We start from the raw sequence: 23,449 nt of genomic DNA, 5'->3' as shown, positions 1-23,449 counted from the left end.
CTGGATGACTGAGGATCTCCATAGACATTTGTCAGGGTTTATTGGTCAAACCACAATTGGCTGGGTTCGGGGAGCACACTGGCGTGAAATTAAACCCCGCTATACAACCCATGCTTTATTCAAACCCCGAGTTAACAAAACTCCGTGTTTCTGTTTGCACAGCATGTTTCAAACAATAGTTTTGGTCCAGACTGCATTCTGCAGCCAGTCAAGTTTTAGACTAGTGAACTCAGCTTAAAAAGTTTCAAAGAGGCCAAAAGTAGCTGCCAATGTTTTCACGCTCCGTCACAAAGCCATGTCAATGGCCCAAGGCAGGGGAGGGGAGGGGAGGAAAATTCCCCCCCCCGACCACATCTTTCATCTTCTTTTAAGGACCACACAATCCCTTGCGGGGGTGGAGTCTGGGCAACTGAATGGAGCTAGCAGGGTGTTTACTGGCCAGATGCCTTTCCTGTTGCCAATACGGAGTTTTGTTCGGCAGATATATTCTCATTGTGCCCAGAGAGAAAAATATCTGCCTCTACTTAGGATCAAACTCACAGCCTCCTGATTGTGAGGCGAGAGCTCCACCTCTAAGCCACCGCACCACTCCCACCCTGACCACATTTTTGCCCCCCCTAAATTCCTTACTCTCCGTCTCCAAGCACCATCCAATTCTCTTCCTCTTCTTCTGCCTGCGAAAGAGACAAAAACGGTCATATTAAACAGGCCAGAATAAAAGCGATCTAGTTTTATTTTTCACCCTCACAACTGGAGCTCAGAGGCTGAGCTGCTTCGCTTCCCAATTCTGACCCACTCAGGAAAACAGGATGGGTGGGAACGTAGAGGCAGTCCTCAACTTACCATCGCAAAATTTCTGTTGTTAAGAGAACCAGCGGTTAAGTGAGTTTGGCCAGCCTTCCTTGTAGGAATCAGCAACCTTAAACACTCAAAGAGCCATTTGGACCCGTTTTCCACAGAAAAGAAAACACCGGGAGCCACAAAACCTGGGTGGGCGTGGCCAACTCGATGTCACTCACTTCCACCAGTCACATGACCCCTCTAGCCACGCCTACCCAGCCGGTCATTAGGACAGAGAACCAGTTGTTAAAAAACACCAGGAACCACAAAATCCTTTTGACATCTCTCTCCCTCCTTCCCTCCCTCCTCTCTCTCCCCCCGCTCTCTGTATCTCTCTGTCTCTGCCTTGGCCGCTTCTCCATCTCCCGCCGTTGCCCTTACCTTCTCGGGCTAGGGGAGGAGTGACTGGGAGGGGAGGGTGAGGGGCGGGGCCAGCCAGTGTTGGGATCACCTGACAGGAAGCCACAGCAGAGGGCCCAAAGAGCCACATGCGGCTCCCGAGCTCCATGTTGCTGACACCTATGTTAGATGAATCACTGCAGTTGTTAAGTTAGTGACACGCTTGTTAAGTGAATCTGACTTCCCCATTGATTTTGCTTGTCAGAAGGTCTCAAAAAGGGATCACATGACACACACACACACACACACACACACCCGGGACACTGTGACCGTCATAAATATGAGCCAGTTGCCAAGTGTCTGAATTTTGATTGTGTGACTGCGGGGCTGCTACAAGTGTGAAAAAAGAGTCATAAGTCACTTTTTTCAGTGCTGTTGTAACTTTGAACAGTCACTAAATGAAACTGTTGTAAGTCGAGGACTGCCTGTATTCCACATCTAGCAAACTGGAAGGAGAAAAAAGGAAAACAGCCAACTTTCGTTATGTGTGAACAACCCTAAACCCAAGTTTGTTTCCTCACCAGTTAAAGGATTGATACCCTCAGCTGCAAAACCACATTTTACAGCCTGACTATGGCTGGACTCACGCAAACGTTAAACCGAGCCAAACAAGTAAAGGTAAAGGTAAAAGTTCCCCTCACACATATGTGCTAGTCGTTCCCGCCTCTAGGGGGCAGTGCTCATCTCCGTTCCAAAGCCAAAGAGCCAGCGCTGTCCGAAGACGTCTCCGTGGTCGTGTGGCCGGCATGACTCAACGCCAAAGGCTCACGGAAAACGCTGTTCCCTTCCCACCAAAGGTGGTCCCTATTTTTCTACTTGCATTTATTTTTACGTGCTTTCGAACTGCTAAGCTGGGACAAGTCACGGGAGCTCACCCCGTTACGCGGCAGCACTAGGGATTCGAACCGCTGAACTGCCGACCCTTTCGATCGACAAGCTCACAGACACAAATACACACCTATGAGTGCCACTTACTGGTTTGCCCCACGGCTCTGTTTCTTTCCTTAGCGGAGGGCCGAATTTAACCTGGTTAACTGGAAAGAAAAGAGGAACAATTCAAAGATCAGCCAGATAAGACAGAAATGAGATTCTACTCACTGAGTTTGAAAGCCCCAAACCCCAGATTTTAAAAAGCAATGCAACAAGAAGTTAAAAAAAGTGGGCCATTTTGTGCTGACTTTGGACCACAATCTGCCAAGATTAATTAAGAACAAGGGAAGTTGTTCCCAAAAGTGCTTTTTCAAAGGTGCTTTTTCAAAAATGGGCCCGTTTTTTTTTTTTTTTTTTTTTTGCAAAAATGGGATGCAGAGAGGGTATGGGATGCTTGCAGAGTGCTCCTGGGGGCCAGAGAGGGCAAAAATGCCCGTTTGAGAAAAACGGACCCGTTTTTGGCCTCCCAACCCCCCCTCCCCACATTACATTTTTGCCCTCCCCAGGCCCCAGGAGCACTCTGCAGGCCTCCCAAACCCTCTGCACATCCCATTTTTGTGAAAAAATGCCCGTTTTGGGTGAAAACGGGATATGCAGGGTGGGGTTTCGGGAGGCCAAAAATGGATGTACTTGGTGTATAAGACGCACCAACACTTCCACCCTCTTTTTTGGGGAGGGGGGGAAGTGCGTCTTATACTCTGAAAATTAAGGCAATCTTTTCTCTCTCTAGCAGGCCTCCCACATCTTAGAAAACGGTGTCAGCACCGGAGCCGCTGCTTGTATTGCAAACATACTTTTGCACGGAAGGGGCATTCTGACATACGGGTTTAAACTTACGCTGGATCTCCGACAGAGTGCCTTCTGATGGCCCACGGGGCTTACTCGAGCAGATTTTATCGGGGAAAACATCGTAAGCCTGAATTGGGAGGGAAAATCACACTTTTTGTTTCCATTAATTAATTAATTACCTATTTACTTACTTATTTACTTACTTACTTACTTAAGGTAAAGGTAAAAGTTCCCCTTGCACATATGTGCTAGTCGTTCCCCGCCTCTAGGGGACGGTGCTCATCTCCGTTTCAAAGCCGAAGAGCCAGCGCTGTCCGAAGACGTCTCCGTGGTCATGTGGCCAGCATGACTCAATGCCAAAGGCGCATGGAACGCTGTTCCCTTCCCACCAAAGGGGGTCCCTATTTTTCTACTTGCATTTTTTTTAATGTGCTTTCGAACTGCTAGGTTGGCAGAAGCTGGGACAAGTAACAGGAGCTCACCCCGTTATGCGGCACTCAGGATTCGAACCGCTGAACTGCCGACCTTTTGATTGACAAGCTCAGCGTTTTAGCCACTGAGCCACCGCATCCCTCTTACTTACTTACTTACGGAATTTATATTGCCACCTATTTGCACATGGCGACTGCAGGCGGCTTACAGAATATAAAAACCTCAAATAAAAACTAATAAAACTGATAAAAGAAGAGTCATATAATAAATTAATATGATAAAATCACCCCACAATATATATGAAAACGATGCTGCTCACAGCAGAATGGCATCCTTAGAGGGGACAGTCTGCAGGTCCCAGAAAAAAACAGTTTACATACATTCATTCATCACCATCAGTAGTGCAGAGAAGAGCAAGAAAGAGGATTAGGGGACTGGAGGCTAAAACATATTTATTTATTTATTTATTTATTTATTTATTTATTTATTTATTTATTTATTTATTTATTTTGTTTCTATTATATTTTTATTTATATGAAGAATGGTTGCAGGAAGTGGGTATGTCTAATTTAATGAAAAGAAGGACTAGGGGAGACATGATAGAATCTTCCAATATCTCAGGGGTTGCTACAAAAAAGAGGGAGTCAAATTATTCTCCAAAGCACCTGAGGGTAGAACAAGAAGCAATGGGTGGAAACTAATCAAGGAGAGAAGCAACCTGGAACTAAGGAGAAAATTCCTGAAAATGAGGTCAATTAACCAGTGGAACAGCTTGCCTCCAGAAGTTATGGATGCTCCAACACTGCAAGCTTTTAAGAAGAAGTTGGACAGCCATTTGTCTGAATGGTATAAGGTTTCCTGCCTGAGCTGGGGGTTGGACTAGAAGACCTCCAAGGTCCCTTCCAATTCTGTTATCAGAGGCGAGTCTAACACAGAATGGCTTAGAACAAGTGTTTCTCAGCCTTGATCGCTTGAAGATGTGTGGACTTCAACTTCCAGGAGTTGAAGTCCTTACATCATCAAGTGGTTAAGATTGAAAAAAGAACTGGCATAGAATATTACATGTGGTTGCAAGATCAAAAACAGACAGTCACCTCTTCAGACTCCAGGAATGCTGTGACTTGTAGATTTGGGAGGGCAGATGTCAAACATGGATGCCTGTCACTATTCCCAACTTTGCTAGAGAGAATAAGGATGACCTCCTCTTCTCTGTGACAGCCCCTCAAGTATTGGGAGATGTTATCAGGTCACCCCTAGTCCTTCTCCTCGTTTAACTGGACCAAACCTGGCAACTTTTAAGACTTGTGGACTTCAACTCCCAGAATTCCTCATGCTGGCTGGGGGAATTCTGGGAGTTGAAGTCCACAAGTCTTAAAAGTTGCTGGGTTTGGAGATCCTTGGATTAGATTAGATGCACCCAGTTCCTGCAACCGTTCATTGTATGTTTTAGCCTCCGGGCCCCTTAATCCTCTTTCTTGCTCTTCTCTGCACTCTTTCTAGAGTCTCAACATTATTTATTTATTGGTTCGATTTATATGCCGCCCTTTTCTGGAGACTCAGGGCGGCTTACAATGCGTTAAGCAATAGCCTTCATACTTTTGTATATACCTGCTTAGTAGGGCTTTCGGGCCCCCCCATAAGTGGTGTTCTTTTTTATACAAAGTCAGCTTATTGCCCCCACAATCCGGGTCCTCATTTTATCTACTTCGAAAGGATGGAAGGCTGAGTCAACCTTGAGCCTGGTGAGATTTGAACTTGCAATAATTGCAGGCAGCTGGGGTTACTTAACAGTGCTTTAGTCTGCTGCGCCACCAAGGCTCTTTATGGTGACCAGGTCTGGACTTTCCCAGGTTTGAAGTGAAAGCGATCAACTTAACCCCTCCCATCCTCCTCCACCCTCCCCCAATACATCCAACACAACTGGACAACCGTACCTCGAAATCCCCATCGTCCAAGGCAGAAGCAGCCAATTCAGGGTTTGTGGCTTTATCCAGTAATTCTACGGCAAGAACGCGAGCTAAAGGCTGGCAGACGAAAGGATGCTACAGGGAAAGAGACACAAAGGGATCAGCTTTCATTGGGAGCTTGGTTCCCTAAAAGGGACCCTGAGATTTGCTACAGCAAATGGACACCCCGGTCCAAAAACCTCCCATAATACGTTAAAGCTGCTTTAGTGTCAGCACTTCAACCTGCATTTACTCTAGTGCTGACATAAGAAGGAGAAGCGAAGGCGTCTGGAAAGAGACGTTTGACTTTTCACCTACTTATTTTCCCTGGAGATAATATCCCCCTAGGAGATGGGATGGGAGGGGGGAAATTCCTTTGAGCTGGAGTAGATTAGGGGTAGAATGACTTGGAAGATGGCCAATGAGTGCAGGGGAGTGGGGAACGGAAAGGGAGGGTTTTGGGGCTGGAAGTCAGTGTTGGCTTCGATTGGAGTCGGGTTCGAATGTCGTGCTTAATAAATAGGAGTTTTTCTTCAGAGACTTTGTTTGAAATGCAATTTATTTGAGACGACTTCGAAACTTGACATTTTTATTCATTCATTTCATTTCGTTATTCACTTCATTCATTATTTATTCATTCATTCGATTAAAAAGGGGGAAAAAAACTGCTTTAGGGATGAACGTAGCAAAGAAAGACAAGCACGCCGGAATGGGGAAACTGGAAGCCCATAATATCCCCCAGAGTGACACTACATCAGGAGACAGGAAGTCCTGAGATTACTGAAAAAAAGTGATTTATAACCATTTTTCACACGACCGCTACAGCACTGCCCCCCCCCCAGGGTCACATGATGAAAATTCAGCTGCTTTGCAACTGACTTACATTTATGACGGTCCCTTTTGGTGACCTTCTGTCAAACAATGGGGAAGCTAGATTCACTTAACAACAGTGTTACTACCGTGCTTCCCCTGAAAATAAGCCCTCCCTTGAAAACAAGCCCTCCCCAAAAAATATTTAACCGCATACACAGCCGGTCCCCGCCATTTCCTCTGGTTAGGGTTAGGGAGACAGAGCTGGAGATCAGGTAAGACGGCAAGAGGAGCCCCGTCTTGCTCCATGCGCCCCAAAATAATAAGACCTCCCCAGTGGTGGGTTGCTCCCGGTTTGCACCGGTTCAGAAGAACCGGTAGTAAAACTTTTTAGTAGTTCGGAGAACCGGTAATAACATTGGCTTGGCCACGCCCCCAAATCGGTCCCCAGCCCGGTCGCCGCTCGCTTACCCCACCCACCTCATCAGAGGCTTTTTTTTTTTAACTTTTAAAAGCATTTTTTCTACAACCTCTTCAGCCAAAGAGGTTGTAGGGAAAAAATGCCTTTAAAAGCCTCTGGCAATCCCAGCTGAGTTGCCTGATCGTCAGAGGCTTTTAAAAGCATTTTTTTCTGCAACTTCTTAAGGTTGTAGAAAAAATGCTTTTAAAAGTTAAAAAAAAAAAGTTGGCCACGCCTACCCAGTCACATTACCCACCCACCCACCAAGCCATGCCCACAAAATAAGCCACGCCCACAGAAACGGTAGTAAAAATCTTTAGAACCCACTCCTGGACCTCCCCGAAAATAAGGCCAAGCGTTTATTTCAGGGTTCAAAAAAAATGTTAAGACAGGGTCTTATTTTCGGGGAAACACAGTAACTTAACAACTGCAATGATTCCCTTCGCGACTAAAATGGGGCGAAACTCGCTTAACAAAGGTCCCGGTTATCAACATGGACCTTGGACTCCATTGTGGTCGTAAATCGAGGACTACCTGCATTCTGGGAAAATAAAATGGCCGCTCACAAATCTCTCCAGCATCCCCAGTGAAGACGATGCGGTATTCCTTTCCTTTTCCTGAGTTGTTTCTAGACAATTTTGATTTGGGAGGGGAGGTTAGGGGGATTAATTTTTTTTGCCCACTTCCCAGCCTGGCTTCACCTGCAAGAGTTTTTCTGCCACTGGTCGTTTTCTTGGATTTTTGGTCAAGGAGAGTTTGAGGAACTGGTGAAAATCAGGAGACCTGGAAGGATAAAAGAGGAGCGCCAATGAAGAAAAAAATTCCTAGTGCCCCAGGAGAACAATTGTGTCTCTTACACACCCATACACACTCACCAACACGCCTTATCTTTTAGCTTGGGGGGCTGGAAGTTGCTCTTCGACATCAACATCAGAGCCCTACACGGCGAAACAAAACAGAGTTAGAATTACTTTATTTTTCTCCTTTGTTTTAAAGCAGGGGTGTTCGTATTTGGCAACTTTAAGACTTGTGGACTTCAACTCCCAGAATTCAATTCAACTCTATAGCTGGCTGAGGAATTCTGGGAGTTGAAGTCCACAAGTCTTAAAGTGGCCAAATTTGGCTGGCTGGGGAATTCTGGGAGTTGAAGTCCACAAGTCTTAAGTTTGCCAAGTTTGGCTCGCTGAGGAATTCTGGGAGTTGAAGTCCACAAGTCGTAAGTTTGCCAAGTTTGGCTCGCTGAGGAATTCTGGGAGTTGAAGTCCACAAGTCTTAAAGTTGCCAAGTGTGGCTCGCTGAGGAATTCTGGGAGTTGAAGTCCAGAAGTCTTAAGGTTGCCAAGTGTGGCAGGCTGAGGAATTCTGGGACTTGAAGTCCATAAGTCTTAAACTTCCCAAGTTTGGAGACCCCTGCTTTAAAGAAACGGGAACCCCGTTCCCTTCTCTACAGAAATTATTCTCTCCCATTGGCTGATTCGTGGTGATGTCACAGAATGCTCAAACATTCCACCGAAATGAAAGGACCATTCACAAAAATGCTCCATTGCTTAATTTTCCTTTGCTTGTTCAAACCACCTATTACAGGGAGTCCTTGAGTTACGACCACAATTGAGCCCCAAATTTCCATTGCAAAGCGAGACAGTCATGTAACTTTAGTCCCATTTTCTACTTTTCTCGCCACCGTTTTTAAATGAATCCCTGCAGGCGTTAAGTTAGCAACGCGGTTTGTTAAGGGAATCTGGCTTCCCCATTGAGTTTGCTTGCCAGAAGGTCGTAAAAGGGGATCACCGTCATAAATATGAACCAGCTGCCGTCCAAATTTTGATCACATGCCCATGGGGATGCTACAACGATCGCAAGTTTGAAAAATGGTAATAAGTCGCTTGTAACTTTCAATCGTCATTAAATGAACGATTGTAAATCGAGGACGACCTGTATTGAACAGTGGCTGAGGCTGATGGGAGCTGGAGTCTCAACCCTCCGGAAGGTGTCACATGGCCAGGATCTTTTTGCAGACAAATTTGGAGCTTTGGTGATTCTTAACCAGGAAGCGGCTATGAAGGACGGTCAAATATTATACAGACACACACGTCAAGATGTTGTGTAGCTGGTTTTTCTAGAAAGTCCAAATCAGTGGCATTTTTCCCCCCCTGCTATTGTGGGTGGATTTAATCCTGCCTCTCCCAAGGACCCAAAATTGACATGTTGATCTTTTGGTGATGGGAGCAAAAATGTGGGTTTTGCACCCGTCGGCAAAGCGAACCCCCCCCCAAAATTCTAGGATTTTCGAAACTGTAATTAGGAATTCAGAAATACACGCCTACCCAGGCAGCTTGTTTTAAAGTTGTTTTTTTTTTAAACCGGAGGGACTGAAAAGGTAGTTGCTTGCGTTAAAGATAAGAAGGGAAATCAGGGCTGTGGCCCATTTTAATCAGGAAGTAAGGAATTTAAATCAGGAAGCTAAGACCAAACAACTCACAAAGCTATGTTTCGTGAGACCCCAGATAAAACGTATTTATAACTTTTTCAATTCTGTTTTTTAATTGTGAGATCACGTATTTTTAAATGGGTGGCTGTATAATTTTAATAAAAAAAGAAATAATACAGAAATCAAAGGGGAAATAAAAATGAAGCGATACACCCAAGAGGCATCCTCGATTTTCCACTGTTTTTCCCCCACCTAAGGATCCTGAAATAAGATATTATAATTCAATGTTTCCTAGCCTACTAACTTTCCGATATGTAGACTTCAACTCTCAGAATTCCCTAGCCAGCATGCTGCCTTTACCTAACTTTAAGCATGCCAGCTAGGGACTGCTGGGACTTGTAGTCTATACATCTTAAAGCACGCGGCTAGGGAATGCTGGGACTTGTAGTTCACATACCTTAAAGCATGCTGGCTAGGGAATGTTGGGTGTTGTAGTTCACATACTTTAAAGCATGCTGGCTGGGGGATTCTGGGAATGGAAGTCCACCCATCTTAAAGCATGCTGGCTGGGGGATTCTGGGACTTGTAGTCCACATATCTGAAAGTTATTAAGCTTGCAAATCACCGTTCTAAATCCACGCTAGACTCTACATCCAGCTCAGTCTCCCTCGCTTTCTCTCATCCAGCTTCCTTACCTCATGGGGTGCAGGTCAAAGAGTGGGGGCTGCAGCTCCGCCAGTTCAATAGCGGTGATACCCAGGGCCCAGATGTCGCACAGGTGGTTGTAGCCGCCTTTCTTCTCCACCGCGGCCACCTCTGGTGCCATCCTGGAGAATCAGACAGAATGCAAGGTTAAGACAAGGAAGGGGCTCCAAGCACACTCACTATCGGTTGTGATAAATCAACAAAGGCAACAACTTCTAAGAGCTGGATTTCAGGCAATGTGTTGTAGCTTTGCAGCGAAGAAGCCTAATCAGTAAAACCAGCAACGGAGTTTGAAGGCGAACAAATAATTTTTATCCCCCGCCTCAACCGCTGTGGCCCAAATTTTCTTCGCTCCCTTCGCAAACGCAAATTTTCAACCATCTCCCTTTTTCCTTTTGTCACTCGTTTTCCTTTTTAACCGAAGACTCCATTCTGGATGAATGAATTGAATTCATGTTTCATGGTTCCGCCTTGTGTGGTTGAATTTTCACGGGAAGGCTTTGCAGGACCACCAAGTTTAAGACTCGCTCATTCTTCCGCAGGACGCAGACAGCGTCGATCTCGCCACGGCGGCTGCGGAAGGCAGATTGTAAAGTAGCAGAGCAAACACACGGGTTTTACCAATAGGGCGTTCCAATGAACGATTTTCGCTTGGCCACTGAAGCGGTCAGTTCTGCTGAGACCCCGAAGTCCGCTGGGGAGGAAAGAGAAAAGGAGGAAAAATATCAAAGAGGGCTTCAACTGGGCCAGCTGGAATGGCTGGTGTAGGTATACAAAGGATGGGAATTGTAGTCCAATTTCAATGTCTAGTCCAGTCTAATTTTATTTTTATTCTAATTCTATTTCTAATTCTACTTTTATTTTAGTTCTGTTTTTATTCTAATTCTATTCTATTCTAATTCTATTTTTATTTTTATTCTACTTTAATTCTAATTCTAATTCCAGTCTAATTCTATTTTTATTCTATTTCTACTTTTATTCTAATCCTACTTTTATTCTAATTCTATTTTTATTCTAATTCTATTCTATTCTAATTCTGTTTTTATTCTAATTCTATTCTATTCTAATTCTATTGTATTCTAATTCTAATTCTACTTTTATTCTAATTCTACTTTTATTTTTATTCTATTTTTATTCTAATTCTAATTTTTTTTTTTTTTAATTTATATGCTGCCCTTCTCCGGAGACTCAGGGCAGCTTACAATGCGTTAAGCAATAGCCTTCATACTTTTGTATATTTATACAAAGTCAGCTTATTGCCCCCACAATCTGGGTCCTCATTTCACCTACCTTTGAAAGGATGGAAGGCTGAGTCAACCTTGAGTCTGGTGAGATTTGAACTTGCAGTAATTGCAAGCAGCAGATGTTAATCTGTTAATAACAGTGCTTTAGTCCACTGTACTACAGGCTCTTAATTCTACTTTTATTCTAATTCTACTTTTATTCTAATTCTACTTTTATTCTACTTTTATTTTTATTTTTATTCTATTGTATTCTAATTCTAATTTTATTCTATTTCTACTCTATTCTAATTCTACTTTTATTCTAATTCTACTTTTATTCTAATTCTATTCTAATTCTAATTCTAATTCTAATTCTAATTCTAATTCTAATTCTATTCTATTCTATTCTATTCTATTCTATTCCTATTTCTATTTTTAGAATAGAATTAGAGAGCAATCAGAGAGCAATAGGGGCAGGAGCCAGAGGATGAAGAAATAAATGATCGTATCATCATCACCATCATCAATGTGAACCCTGAAGTGGACTTCAGCACAGAAGTCTCCATTGGAGGGTAAGATGTGTCAAAAAAATTCAAGATGGTGGCCATGGTCATGCAGCGGAAGCCCCGCCCTCTTTTAACGAATAATCCGCACTAAAAGGAGGGGCGGGGTTTCCACTGCAAGGCCCCATCTTGAGGTTTTTGACCTGATCTGCAAGACAAACCGAGATGCTGAACAGGAAGGGAAACTGGAAAGAGGAACTGACCCAATTTGACGTCGCCGTTGGTCGTCAGCAGGATGTTGGCCCCCTGAAAGAGAGAGAGAGAGAGAGAAAGAGGTTCAGAAGACCTGGTGGCCGTTTGGGGGGAACACTCTGCCCTCCCACTTGGAGCCCCCAAACTGATAAAAACTAATCTGTTTCACCTTAATGTCTCGGTGCATTTTCCCTTTGGTGTGTAAGTGGTGAAGTCCCTAAAAGGGAAACAAAGATAAAAGTCAACAATTCTGTCAGAGAGAGAGAGAGAGAGAGACTGAGATTCAACTAGGTTTGCAAGATGGATTAACCCATGGTTTGTTGAATGAACCCTGATTCGTTAAGGACACTGTTTCTCAACCTTTCCCACTTTAAGATGGATGGACTTCAACTCCCAGAATTCCCAAGCCAACATGGGAGTTGAAGTCCACCTATCTTAAAGTAAGCTGGCTGGGGGATTCTGGGAGTTGAAGTCCACCCATTTTAAAGTAAGCTGGCTGGGGGATTCTGGGAGTTGAAGTTCACCCATCTTAAAGCAAGCTGGCTGGGGAATTCTGGGAGAAGAAGTCCACCCATCTTAAAATAAGCTGGCTGGGGAATTCTGGGAGTTGAAGTCCACCCATCTTAAAGTAAGCTGGCTGGGGAATTCTGGGAGTAGAAGTCCACCCATCTTAAAGCAAGCTGGCTGGGGGATTCTGGGAGTTGAAGTCCACCATCTTAAAGCAAGCTGGCTAGGGGATTCTGGGAGTTGAAGTCCACCCATCTTAAAGCAAGCTGGCTGGGGGATTCTGGGAGTAGAAGTCCACCCATTCTAAGTTTGTCAAGGTTGAAAAACAATGCCCTATATTTTGCTTTTATAGTCATCTGCATTGCAGCCACACAATCTATGTTATGTCGTGTTTCATTTATTGCAGCTCGAAAGAAAATAAACTTGCTGAGGTGGAAAAATGAGAAGAGAACAATCCTAAGGAGAAATCAAAATAATTTAGAAGCCCAGAGCAATTCAATAGGAAAGATTTAGGTCAGAGGAATGAGGAAAAAAAGGAGAGATAACAGGTAGGATTATTTATGGCATGGAGAAACAGATATATAATGTATATATCTCTATATATCTTTATTATAATACAAATAAATCTACTGTAAGATTCAAATGAAATAAAACATTTCTACATCTAGTCCTCAACTTACAACCACGACTGAGCCCAAAATGTCTGTTGCTAAGTGAGATAGTTGGTCATAAATTTGAGGATCAGACAAGTCCCTTTTTTCAGTGCCATCGCAACTTCAGTCAACACTAAACAAATGGTTGTAAGACAGGGACTATTTGTATCACGTTTCTCCCCATTTATATTTTCTTCCAAACCAGAAATCTTTAAGCTTGGTAAGTTTAACACTTGTAGACTTCAACTCCCAGAATTCCCCAGCCAGCCATGCATGGCTGGTTGGGGAATTCTGGGAGTTGAAGTCCACAAGCCTAAAACATGCCAAATTTGGAGACGGCAGTTCAGCTTCTTGCAGGCTCCAACACGCATGCGCACCTCCTGAATGCACAAACACCCCACACAACCAACAATATTTCATATTTCAGCTCTGTCCTTGTAGCTGTCTCCGCTACAGGAAGGCAGGAAAGGAACAGGATGCACAATGGATCAACACAACTTCCTTTCCAAGGCGCACATCGCTGAGCTCCAATTGCTATTTGACAATTCTCAAAAAGAGAAACCCAACAGCTCGTCGCTCGTTTTGTGTCAAGGCATGAAAACATCCTCTTAAAAACTCAACGGAACACATAGCTGGGCTCAAGAAGCTGGGACTGGCAGAAATATACAATAGAGAATTGAGATATTTGATTGTGAATGTTTTAACAGCGGCCAGAATTGTATTTGCGAAAAATTGGAAAAATGAGAAAATACCAATGCAAGATGAACTTATTAAGAAAATTATGGAATGTGCTGAAATGAGTAAATTGACATTAGAAATTAGAGAACAAGAAGATAAACATTTTTTTAAAATGTTATCTAATTTTAGGTTCTATTTAATTGGGTCAAACTATGTTATAATAATAATTTTAATTAGCAATTTTATGATGTTTGTGTATCTATATTTTTCTTGACTGTACACCGCCTTGAGTCCTAAGGGAGAAAGGCGGTATAGAAATATAATAAATAAATAAATAATAAATAAATAAATAAATAAACAATGCTATAAGATATGGGATTTATTTTATCAATGACTAGACAAGAAAGCATGGAAATGAAATATGAAACATGAAATGAATGTTATAAATATAATATTTGAAAATAATTTTTATGAAGCGGTGAAGCCATAGTTAAATAAATGATAAATGAGGACGTTTATTAGTTTGACAATATGAGAAACTAAATAACTAGTAAATTCTGATTATGGAGATGAAGCACAAAAGATTTGTAACTGTTTGAAATTGTAATGGAAGATGGATTTATGTTTTATGTTTCGTTTAAAAAAGAATTTTTTTTCAAAAAAAAGAAGAGAAAAGAAGAAGCTGGGACTGGATAGGAAAAGGATGGGAGACCACCAGGAAACTGGGAAAACACCTTGTAATTATAATTATAATATAACGATGGATAGTTCTTGACCAGGAGTGGGATTTGAATAATTTAACAACCGGTTCTCTGCCCTAATGAAGGGCTGGGTGGGCGTGGCCATGGTGGGTGTGGCCAGGGGGTGTGACAGGCAGCACTTCCCCCCCCCCGGCCCCCCGTTTTGGGCCTAATAGGCCTCCCTGCACTTACCTGGGAGCCAAAATGGGGCACGTGGGAACTCCTGGAAGGGGCAGGGCAGGGCGAACCATCAATTTAATTACCGGTTCTCCTAAACTGGCTGAATCCCACCACTGTTCTCGACTTACGATCATAATGGAGCCCTAAACTTCTGTTGCTAAGCAAGACCGTTGTTAAATGAAGAATGCCCCGTTTTATGGCCTGGCTTGCCGTTACTTGTAAAGTGAATCACTGCAGTTAGCCACACGGTTGTTAAGTGAATCTGGCTTCCCCAATGAAATCCACTTGTGAAAAGGTCACATGACCCCGGGACACCGCAATCGTCATAAATATGAATCGGTTGCCGAACGTCCAGATTTTGATCATGTGACTGTGGGGTGTTCTGTCCCAGCTACGGACCACAACATGGGGAGGGTGCAACGGTCATAAGTGTAGAAACGGGACCTAAGTCACTTTTTTTCAGTGGTGGTGTAACTTCAATCACTAAACGAACGGTCGTAAGGTGAGGACTACCTGTCCTGAAACTCAATATTGTTTGCTTTTCCTGTCAGCGAAAGTGGCCCCACCTACACACTCACCTGGAGGGTTTCTCTGCAGACATAGGCAATCTGTTTTTCGGACAGAGGCCCAGTACCTGAAAAAAAAGAGAAAGCGGAATTATCTTTGAACATAGAACTTATAATAACAGAGTTGGGTGGGATCTTAGAGGTCTTCTAGTCCAGCCCCCTGCTCGAGCAGGAGAGCCTATACCATTTCAGACAAATGGTCCTCCAGTCTCTTTTTGAAAGCCTCCAGTGATGGAGCACCGACAACTTCTGGTGGCAAGCAGTTCCACTGGTTAATCCTTCTCGCTGTCAGGAAGTTACTCCTTAATTCTAGGTTGCTTCTCTCCTTGATTAGTTTCTATCTGCTGTTTCTTGTCTTGCCTTTTGCTGCTTTGGAAAATAAATTTAACCCCCTCGTCTTTCTAGGAGCCCCTCAAATATTTCAAGACTGCTATCCCCTAGTCCTCCTGTTCATTAAACTAGACATACCCAATTCCTGCAACCGTTTTTTTATATGTTTTAGTCTCCAGCCCCCTTAATCGTTTTAGTTGCTCTTCTCTGCACTCTTTCCAGAGTCCCAACATCTTTTTTTATATGGGGTTGAGCAAAACTGGATGCAATATTAAGGCTCTGTAAAGCGGTTACCAACACTTCACGTGATCTTGATTTTATCCCTTTATTCATAACTATGAATCTTGAGTTTCAGCATCTACTGGCCATTCACCACCCCAAAATCCTGCAGAAGTTGAATCCGCCAAAAAAAAAAAAAAGCAAATTTCCATCATTCCATTATTTTGGGATTAAACGGCACATGACAAAGTACTGTTCAGTTTTTCCGGAGCGTTTTCCCAAACTTCCCCCCACGGAAACAAAGGGGGCATTAATTCATGGAGGGAGGCCCCATATTAATCATCTTTCATCCACTCTAATCCCTTAATTCAGAGCAGCAAAACTGGCACTTTTGGTTTAAATTCTGCATGGGGGCGACGCCACGCTGTTTCTATTCCTCTCCGTCACTGCAGCCATCACTTCCTTTTCTAACTTTGCCCCCCATTGCGAATTTTCACCCCTCCTGGCCCACAAAGCACCGAGATCAAAAAAAGGGAAGTAAAAATTTTCCAAAAGAGAAGTAGACAAGGATGGATCATTGACAGGTTTATTTCTGTGAGCTGTGGGGGGGGGGGGGGGAGGGAAAAATAGATGGCCAAGCCAAATGATTTAACCTCCTATTTGCAATTTCTCTATTTTCTTTCCGTTGTGCCCAATTCTTGGCGACTGCCTGGACAGACCACACCTATACCCTGTTTTCCCCAAAATAAGACATCCCCTGATAAGAAGTCTGATTGGACTTTTGAGCGCATGGCAATAAGGCCAAGCTCTTATTTCAGGGTTCAAAAAAATATAAGATGGGGTCTTATTTTCGGGGGAACTAAATAGATAGATAGATAGATATAGATGAGAGAGATAATAGGTAAATAGATTGACTGATAGATAGATAGATAGATAGATAGATAGATAGATAGATAGATAGATAGATAGATAAGAGAGAGATGATAGATATAGATAGATAGATAGATAGATAGATAGATAGATAGATAGATAGATATAGATGATAGCTAGATATAGATAGAGAGATATAAATAGATATAGATGAGAGAGAGATAATAGATAAATAGATATAGATAGATATAGATGAGAGAGAGATGATATAGATAGATATAGATAAATAGATATAGATGACAGAGATGATAGAGATAGATAGATAGATAGATAGATAGATAGATAGATAGATAGATAGAGGATAGCTAGATATAGATAGAGAGATATAAATAGATATAGATGAGAGAGAGATAATAGATATAGATATAGATGAGAGAGAGATGATAGATATAGATAGATATAGATAAATAGATATAGATGAGAGAGAAAATAGATAGCTAGACAGATAGATATAGTTGAGAGAGATGATAGAGATAGATAGATAGATAGATAGATAGATAGATAGATATAGATGATATATAGATACAGATGAGAGAGATAATAGATAAATAGATATAGATAGATATAGATAGGTAGGTAGGTAGGTAGGTAGGTAGGTAGATAGATAGATAGATAGATAGATAGATAGATAGATAGATAAATACCCTGTTTCCCCCAAAATAAGACATTCCCCTGATAATAAGCCCAATTGGGCTTTTGAGCGCATGGCAATAAGGCCAAGCGCCTATTTCAGGATTCAAAAAAATATAAGACAGGGTCTTATTTTGGGGGAAACATGGTAGAATCCTGCATCCAGTTTTGGTCCCCACGTTTACAAAAAAGATCTTGAGACTTTGGAAAAAGTGCAAAGAAGAGCAACTAAGACGATTAAAGGCCTGGAGACTAAAATTTACAAAGAACGGTTGCAGGAATTGGATATGTCTAGTTTAATGAAAAGAAGGACGAGGGGAGACGTGACAGCAGTCTTCCAGTATTTGAGGGGCTGCCCCAAAGAAGAGGAGGGGGTCAGCCTATTTTCCAAAGCACCAAAAGGCAGGACCAGAAACAACGGATGGAAACTAATCAAAGAGAGAAGCAACCTAGAACTAAGGAGAAACTTCCTAACGGTGAGAACAATTAATCAGTGGAACAGCTTGCCACCAGAAGCTTCATCACTGGAGGTTTTGAAGAAGAGACTGGACAGTCACTTGTCTGAAATGGTCTAGGTTCTCCTGCTTAAGCAAGGGGCTGGACTAGAAGACCTCCGAGGTCCCTTCCACCTCTATTCTGATTCTGATTTTGAAAAAGTCCCTGCAGTTTCCTTGGCAAGTTTTTTTCAGAAGTTGGCTTGCCATTGCCTCCTTCTTAGGGCTGAGAGAGAATGACTGGCCCAAAGGCACCCAGCTGACTTTCATTCCAAGGTGCTTTTTCAAAAGGCAACTGGATTTTTTTTTGTTTTTTCTTGAAGACATTTTGCTTTTCCTCCAAGAAGCTTCCAAGAGCCCACCGATTTTCCAGGAGTGAATTCTTGGCCTTCCGTTAAAGAGGAGTTCTGGATGCAAGTTAGTTGTTGGCATGATCCTCTCTACCACACTGAACATGTTAGAGCTCCAGCCTGCCCGGAGGCTGTGGATGATGGGAACTGTAGCCCCACCTTTCCAAAAGAACAGCTGGCTAAAAGGAATATGGTCCCCCCTCAAGGCAAGGTGGCGATTTACCCAGAGATAAAAGTTAGGAACACCTGTATGCAAAAGTTGTTTTACCCACAAGCTCGAATTCTTCTGCTAAAAAAAAAAAATTAATTAAAAATTAATATTTGAAATATTTGAGATTCTCTGCTCTTACAGCAAAACCATTCTGGAATAGTATCTGAACACATCTATTTTTTTTTTTTTTTGGTAAAGTTTTTAAGGTTTGACTCTGGTGTGGAAAAACATTCTTGAATCAACAGTCCAAGCAGCTGAAAACACATCTGCGCCCCTAATAGAACTGATTTATTCAGAGTCATGAGGACTAGAATCTTGCTTAGCTTCACTGGTGTTCTGGAATTCAGGGAAGGCAACTGTTCAAGCAGGGAGCAGTCAGGGTTTTATTTCGCTTTTCCCTTTCCTTAGCCAGATGCTTTCTGAAAAAGTGGGGCTAACAGCTCCCATCGTCCACAGCTTTTCCAGGTACTGGCAGGGAAACGGCAGAGTGCAGACTTAATACAGGTAGCTCTCAACTTATAACAGTTCACTTAGTGACCATTCAAAGGTACAACAGCACTGAGAAAAATGACCTATGACCTCTTTTCACACTTACGATGGTTGCAAGCATCCCCTTGGGTCATGCAATCAAAATTCAGATGCTTGGCCACTGACCCACATTTATGACGTTGTGCCCCCCCCACCCCCACGGGGGGTCACGTCATCCTGTTTTGCGACCTCCAATGGGGAAAGCAGATTCGCTTAACAGCCGCGTTATCTAACGGAGCATCTGCAGTGATTCACTTAACAACTCCACTGCGGTCATTTGCTTTCGCTCGGCAAAGAAAAGTCTTAAAATGGGGGCGAAATTCCCTTAACAAATGTCTCGCTTAAAAGCAACAGAAATTCTGGCCTCAATTGTGGTCGTAAGTCGAGGAGCAAGTGTATAACAATTTCAGAAAAAGCCAGCCGCATTAAAATTAACATATCAGGTTTCCTCCTGCAAATTATGCTGGAATGTAGGCTGATCCCAGGAATGTAAGCTACCAATCCCATCTTCCCCATCTCTACTATAATTTGTTAGTTATAATCCACTTAGAAATGGATCCTAAAAGAACACCAGATAATATTTTCCCTCCCTCCTCCAACAGGTAGAAACTCACTGTGATAGATCTCCTGCAGGGACCCCCCTCCACAGTATTCCATGCAAATCCACAGCCGATCATTCCTAAAATCCAAAAATAACAGGAAATGTGTAATAGAGACCTGGATATATATATATATATACATACATCATTATTTGGGAAAGCAAGCTTTGCTGGTTGGGTGAGATTGGATTCCCAAAATCAACGGCTCTCAAGCTTGGCGGCTTGAAGATGTGTGGACCAACTCCCAGAATTTCCATGCTGACTGGGTAATTCTGGGAATTGAAGTCCACCTGTTTTAAAGCAAGCTGGCTGGGGGATTCTGGGAGTGGAAGTCCACCCATTTTAAAGCTCGGGAGCTCTGAGGGGGGAAGAGGGAGTGCTGTCAGAGAGAGAGAGACAGAGGTGGAGCCTGGGCCGTCTGTCAGCTTCAGATGGAGAGTCAACAGCCCCCAGGTCTGGAGGTGGCTGATGAAGAGGAGGAGGAACAGCTGGGTCCAGTGCCTGATGCACAGAAGGCAGAGGAGAGGAGAGCAGTGGAAATCTATGGGCCGGTCCTTGGGAAGGAAGAGCCATTGCTGCTAGCGAAGCCCCACTCTAGCTCTGGGGATAAAAGGCAGGGGGCAGAGATGAATAGATGTGGCAGACAACTATTCCTCTCCCTGCCGGATGGATTTGTTTAATAAGAGCCTTGGTACTACAGTGGTTTAAAGCACCCTGTTATTAACACAGCTGCCTGCAATTTACTGCTGGTTCGAATCTCTCCAAGGCTCAAGGTCGACTCAGCCTTCCATCCTTTCTAAGGTAGGTTAAATGAGGACCCAGTTTGTGGGGGCAATAAGCTGACTTTGTATAAATATACAAAAGAATGAAGGCTATTGCTTAACGCACTGTAAGCCGCCCTGAGTCTCCGGAGAAGGGCGGCATATAAATCAAATTAAAATAAAAAATAAAATAAAAAAAAAACCTGTGGTGAGAGAAAAACTTTTTGCCGGGGCTCCTGGCGCTCCTAATAAAGGAATAATTGATTTACATACAGAGTGTTTGTCGTGTTTGGGGAGCTGGCTCAGAACAGGGTGCCTCTGAGCATGTAGGGAGAGGAGCTACATTTCACCGCATCTAAGATTTGGGAACTGGAAAAAGAGGATTTTTGGGTTAGAGAATGAAGAGTTGGATGGTTGCGTTCCTATCTTTTGGTGCAGAAATTAGGCAACGATTATACCATGCCCAACTTGCTATCCAGTAATTTTGATAAAGCTGAGAACAAGGGACTCCGGAGGCTTAAATTAAGTCTACCGCTTCCAAGTTCCCGTTCTGTTGTTCCGCAGGAGGAGTTTCGCTACCTGAGGTAGCTTCCAAAATACATCACAACGTTGTGGTGGCGACAATCCCTGAGGGTGGTGATTTCTTGCTGAACGGATCCGATGTCATCTCCTAAAATGGAGATCCAAGAGAGAAAATATGTCAGTCTCTGAGAGGGTCTTCCTTCAACAATGGTCTAGCCCAGTGAGGGGTAACCTTTTTCTTTGTTGTGTGCTGACAGTACGCGCGCATGCCAGCACCCATAACGCAATGCGGGGGCCCTTGCGCATGCATGCACGCCCCCCCCGGTGAATGCGCACGTGACAACCTCCCCGCGGCTGGCCGTTTTGGGCTTAGTAGGCCTCACTGCAGCCTTCTGGGTCCCAAAACAGACCACAGGGGTGTGGGCGCCGCACCTCCCCGCCACGCCCCGTTTTGGGCCTAGTACAGTGATGACTAACCTTTTTGCCATCACGTGCCAGGAGCGGGGGTGTGTGTGTGTTGCACGTGTGTGTGCCCACACCCATAATTCTATGCGCCCCACCCCCGCACATGCGTGCGCGACCCCCCCCCCCCGCTCCTGGCACATGATAGCCCAGTAGGCCTGTTTTTCTCTCTCCCCAGGCTCCAGAGTCTTTCTAGGAGTCTGGGGAGGGTGAAAATGGCCTCCCCCTCCCCAGAGGCTGGAAACGGCCGATTTGCCAACTTCCGGTGGGACTAGAAGGCCCATTTTTTGCTGTCCCCAGGCTCCAGAGCCTTTCTAGGAGTCTGGGGAGGGTGAAAATGGCCTCCCCCTCCCCAGAGGCTGGAAACGGCCGATTTGCCAACTTCCGGTGGGACTAGAAGGCCCGTTTTTTGCTGTCCCCAGGCTCCAGAGCCTTTCTAGGAGTCTGGGGAGGGCGAAAACGGCCAGCCCCTCCAGAGAAACTGAGCTTGTGTGCCCACCGATATGGCTACATGTGCCACCTGTGGCACGCATACCATAGGTTCGCCATCACGGGCCTAATACACCTCCCTGTAGCCTCCTGGGCCCAAAAACAGGCTGTGGGGGAGGGGGTGCACCGCAACCCCCCGCGCTCCCCACTGTATGCACACGCGACCCACGCGACCCCCATGCATGCACACGCATCTCCTGCATGCGCCTTATCCCCTCCCTGTGCATCCCCAAAATCAGCTGGCCGGCGGGAGGTGCACATCCATGCGCAGTGGAGCTGAGGTGGGCAACGGCTCGCGTGCCCACAGAAAGGGCTCCATGTGCCACTGTGGCACGCGTGCCATAGGTTCGCCATCACAGGTCTAGGCCCTCTTCTGTGACAGCCCCTCAAATATTGAAAAGGCTGCTATCATGTCGCGTCCCCCCCCCCCCCAATTCCTTCTCTCCGGTAGGCTAAACATATCACACATAAAACAGGGGCGTCAAACTCGATTTCATTGAGGGCCACATCAGGGTTGGGTTTGACCTTGAGGTGGGGCGGGGTGAGTGTGGCCAGGGTGGGCATGGCCAGCTCAATATCACTTGTGTCGGGGGCACCTGTGGTGGTCGGAGAGCTCTGCCAGCAAAAATGGGCTCCCAAACTCCGTTTTTGGCTGCGATGGCTTCCTGCAACACTCTGCCAGCGAAAATGGAAAATGGAGCTCAGGAGGGGCGTGCGAGCTCCGTTTTTGGCTGTGACAGCCTCATGCAACCCTCTGCCAGCAAAAATGAAGCTCAGGAGGGGCGTGCAAGCTCCGTTTTTGGCTGCGACAGCCTCCCGCAGCTCTCTGCCAGAGAAAATGGAGCTCAGGAGGGGCGTGCGAGCTCCGTTTTTGGCTGCGACAGCCTCCCGCAGCATTCTGCCAGAGAAAATGGAGCTCAGGAGGGCTGCGTGAGCTCTGTTTTTGGCTGCGACAGCCTCCTGCAATGCTATGCCAGTGAAAATGGAGGCCAGGAGGGCTGCGTGAGCTCCGTTTTTGCTGCGACAGCCTCATGCAACCCTCTGCCAGTGAAAATGGAGCTCGGGAGGGCCGCCTGCGGCCTTCCCGAGCTCCATTTTCGCTGGCAGAGCACCACGGGCTGGTCCACTGTTTCCAGGGTCATAGGCACCTTATGGGCCAGATCTAGCCGCTGGGCCTTGAGTTTGACACCCCTGACATAGAACAGTAGGGTTCTATGTTCTAGGGACCTTGGAAGTCATCTAGTCCAACCCCCTGCTCAAGCAGGAAACCTTGTACCATTCCAGTCAAATGGTTGTCCAACTCTTCTTAAAAGTCTCCAGTGATGGAGCATCCACAACTTCTGAAGGTGGCAAGCTGTTCCACTGGTTAATTGTTCTCCCTGTCAGGAAATTTCTCCTTAGTTCTAGGTTGCTTCTCTCCTTGATTAGTTTCCATCCATTTTTTTTCTTGTCCTGCTCTCACCTGCTATGAAGAATTCTGGACAATTGGCTGTCTTATCTTTCCTTAAACACTTCCGGTGATGGAACGCATGTAACTTCTGGTGGCAAGCTGTTCCACTGGTCGATTGTTCTGTCAGGAAATTTCTCCTTGGTTCTGGGTTTGCTTCTCTCCTTTATTATCTATCTATCTATCTATCTATCTATCTATCTATCTATCTATCTATCTATCTATCTATCATCTATCTATCAAATTTCTATACCGCCCTACTCCCGGAGGACTCAGGGTGGTGAACAGCCAAGATAAAATACAGATAATACAAACATTAAAAGTCCATTAAAGTCCTTGATTAGTTTCCATCCATTGCTTCTTGTCCTGCCTTCAGGTGGCTTGGAGAACAGGTTGACCCTCTCTTCTTTGTGGCAGCCCCTCAAATATTGGGAAAT

The 23,449-nt window shown here is 44.5% G+C and overlaps 1 protein-coding gene across 1 annotated transcript in view; it reads right to left on the bottom strand.

The window, feature by feature from the left end:
• MAP4K2 (mitogen-activated protein kinase kinase kinase kinase 2) overlaps positions 1–23,449 on the bottom strand; it is a 64,242-nt gene that overhangs the window by 27,681 nt on the left and 13,112 nt on the right. The window contains 13 exon segments of the mRNA XM_070951576.1: positions 631–674; positions 2,215–2,273; positions 3,007–3,085; positions 5,325–5,432; positions 7,308–7,389; positions 7,482–7,544; positions 9,729–9,860; positions 10,360–10,432; positions 11,728–11,770; positions 11,886–11,933; positions 15,053–15,108; positions 19,347–19,411; positions 20,672–20,762. Of these exon segments, the coding sequence (XP_070807677.1) occupies positions 631–674; positions 2,215–2,273; positions 3,007–3,085; positions 5,325–5,432; positions 7,308–7,389; positions 7,482–7,544; positions 9,729–9,860; positions 10,360–10,432; positions 11,728–11,770; positions 11,886–11,933; positions 15,053–15,108; positions 19,347–19,411; positions 20,672–20,762 (943 nt within the window).

Source organism: Pituophis catenifer, unplaced genomic scaffold, assembly GCF_029215685.1.
Source record: "Pituophis catenifer annectens isolate HBS135680 unplaced genomic scaffold, rPitCat1.0.hap2 SCAF_10, whole genome shotgun sequence".
Taxonomy (NCBI): Eukaryota; Metazoa; Chordata; class Lepidosauria; order Squamata; family Colubridae; genus Pituophis; species Pituophis catenifer.
This window is presented reverse-complemented; position numbering and strand designations above follow the sequence as displayed.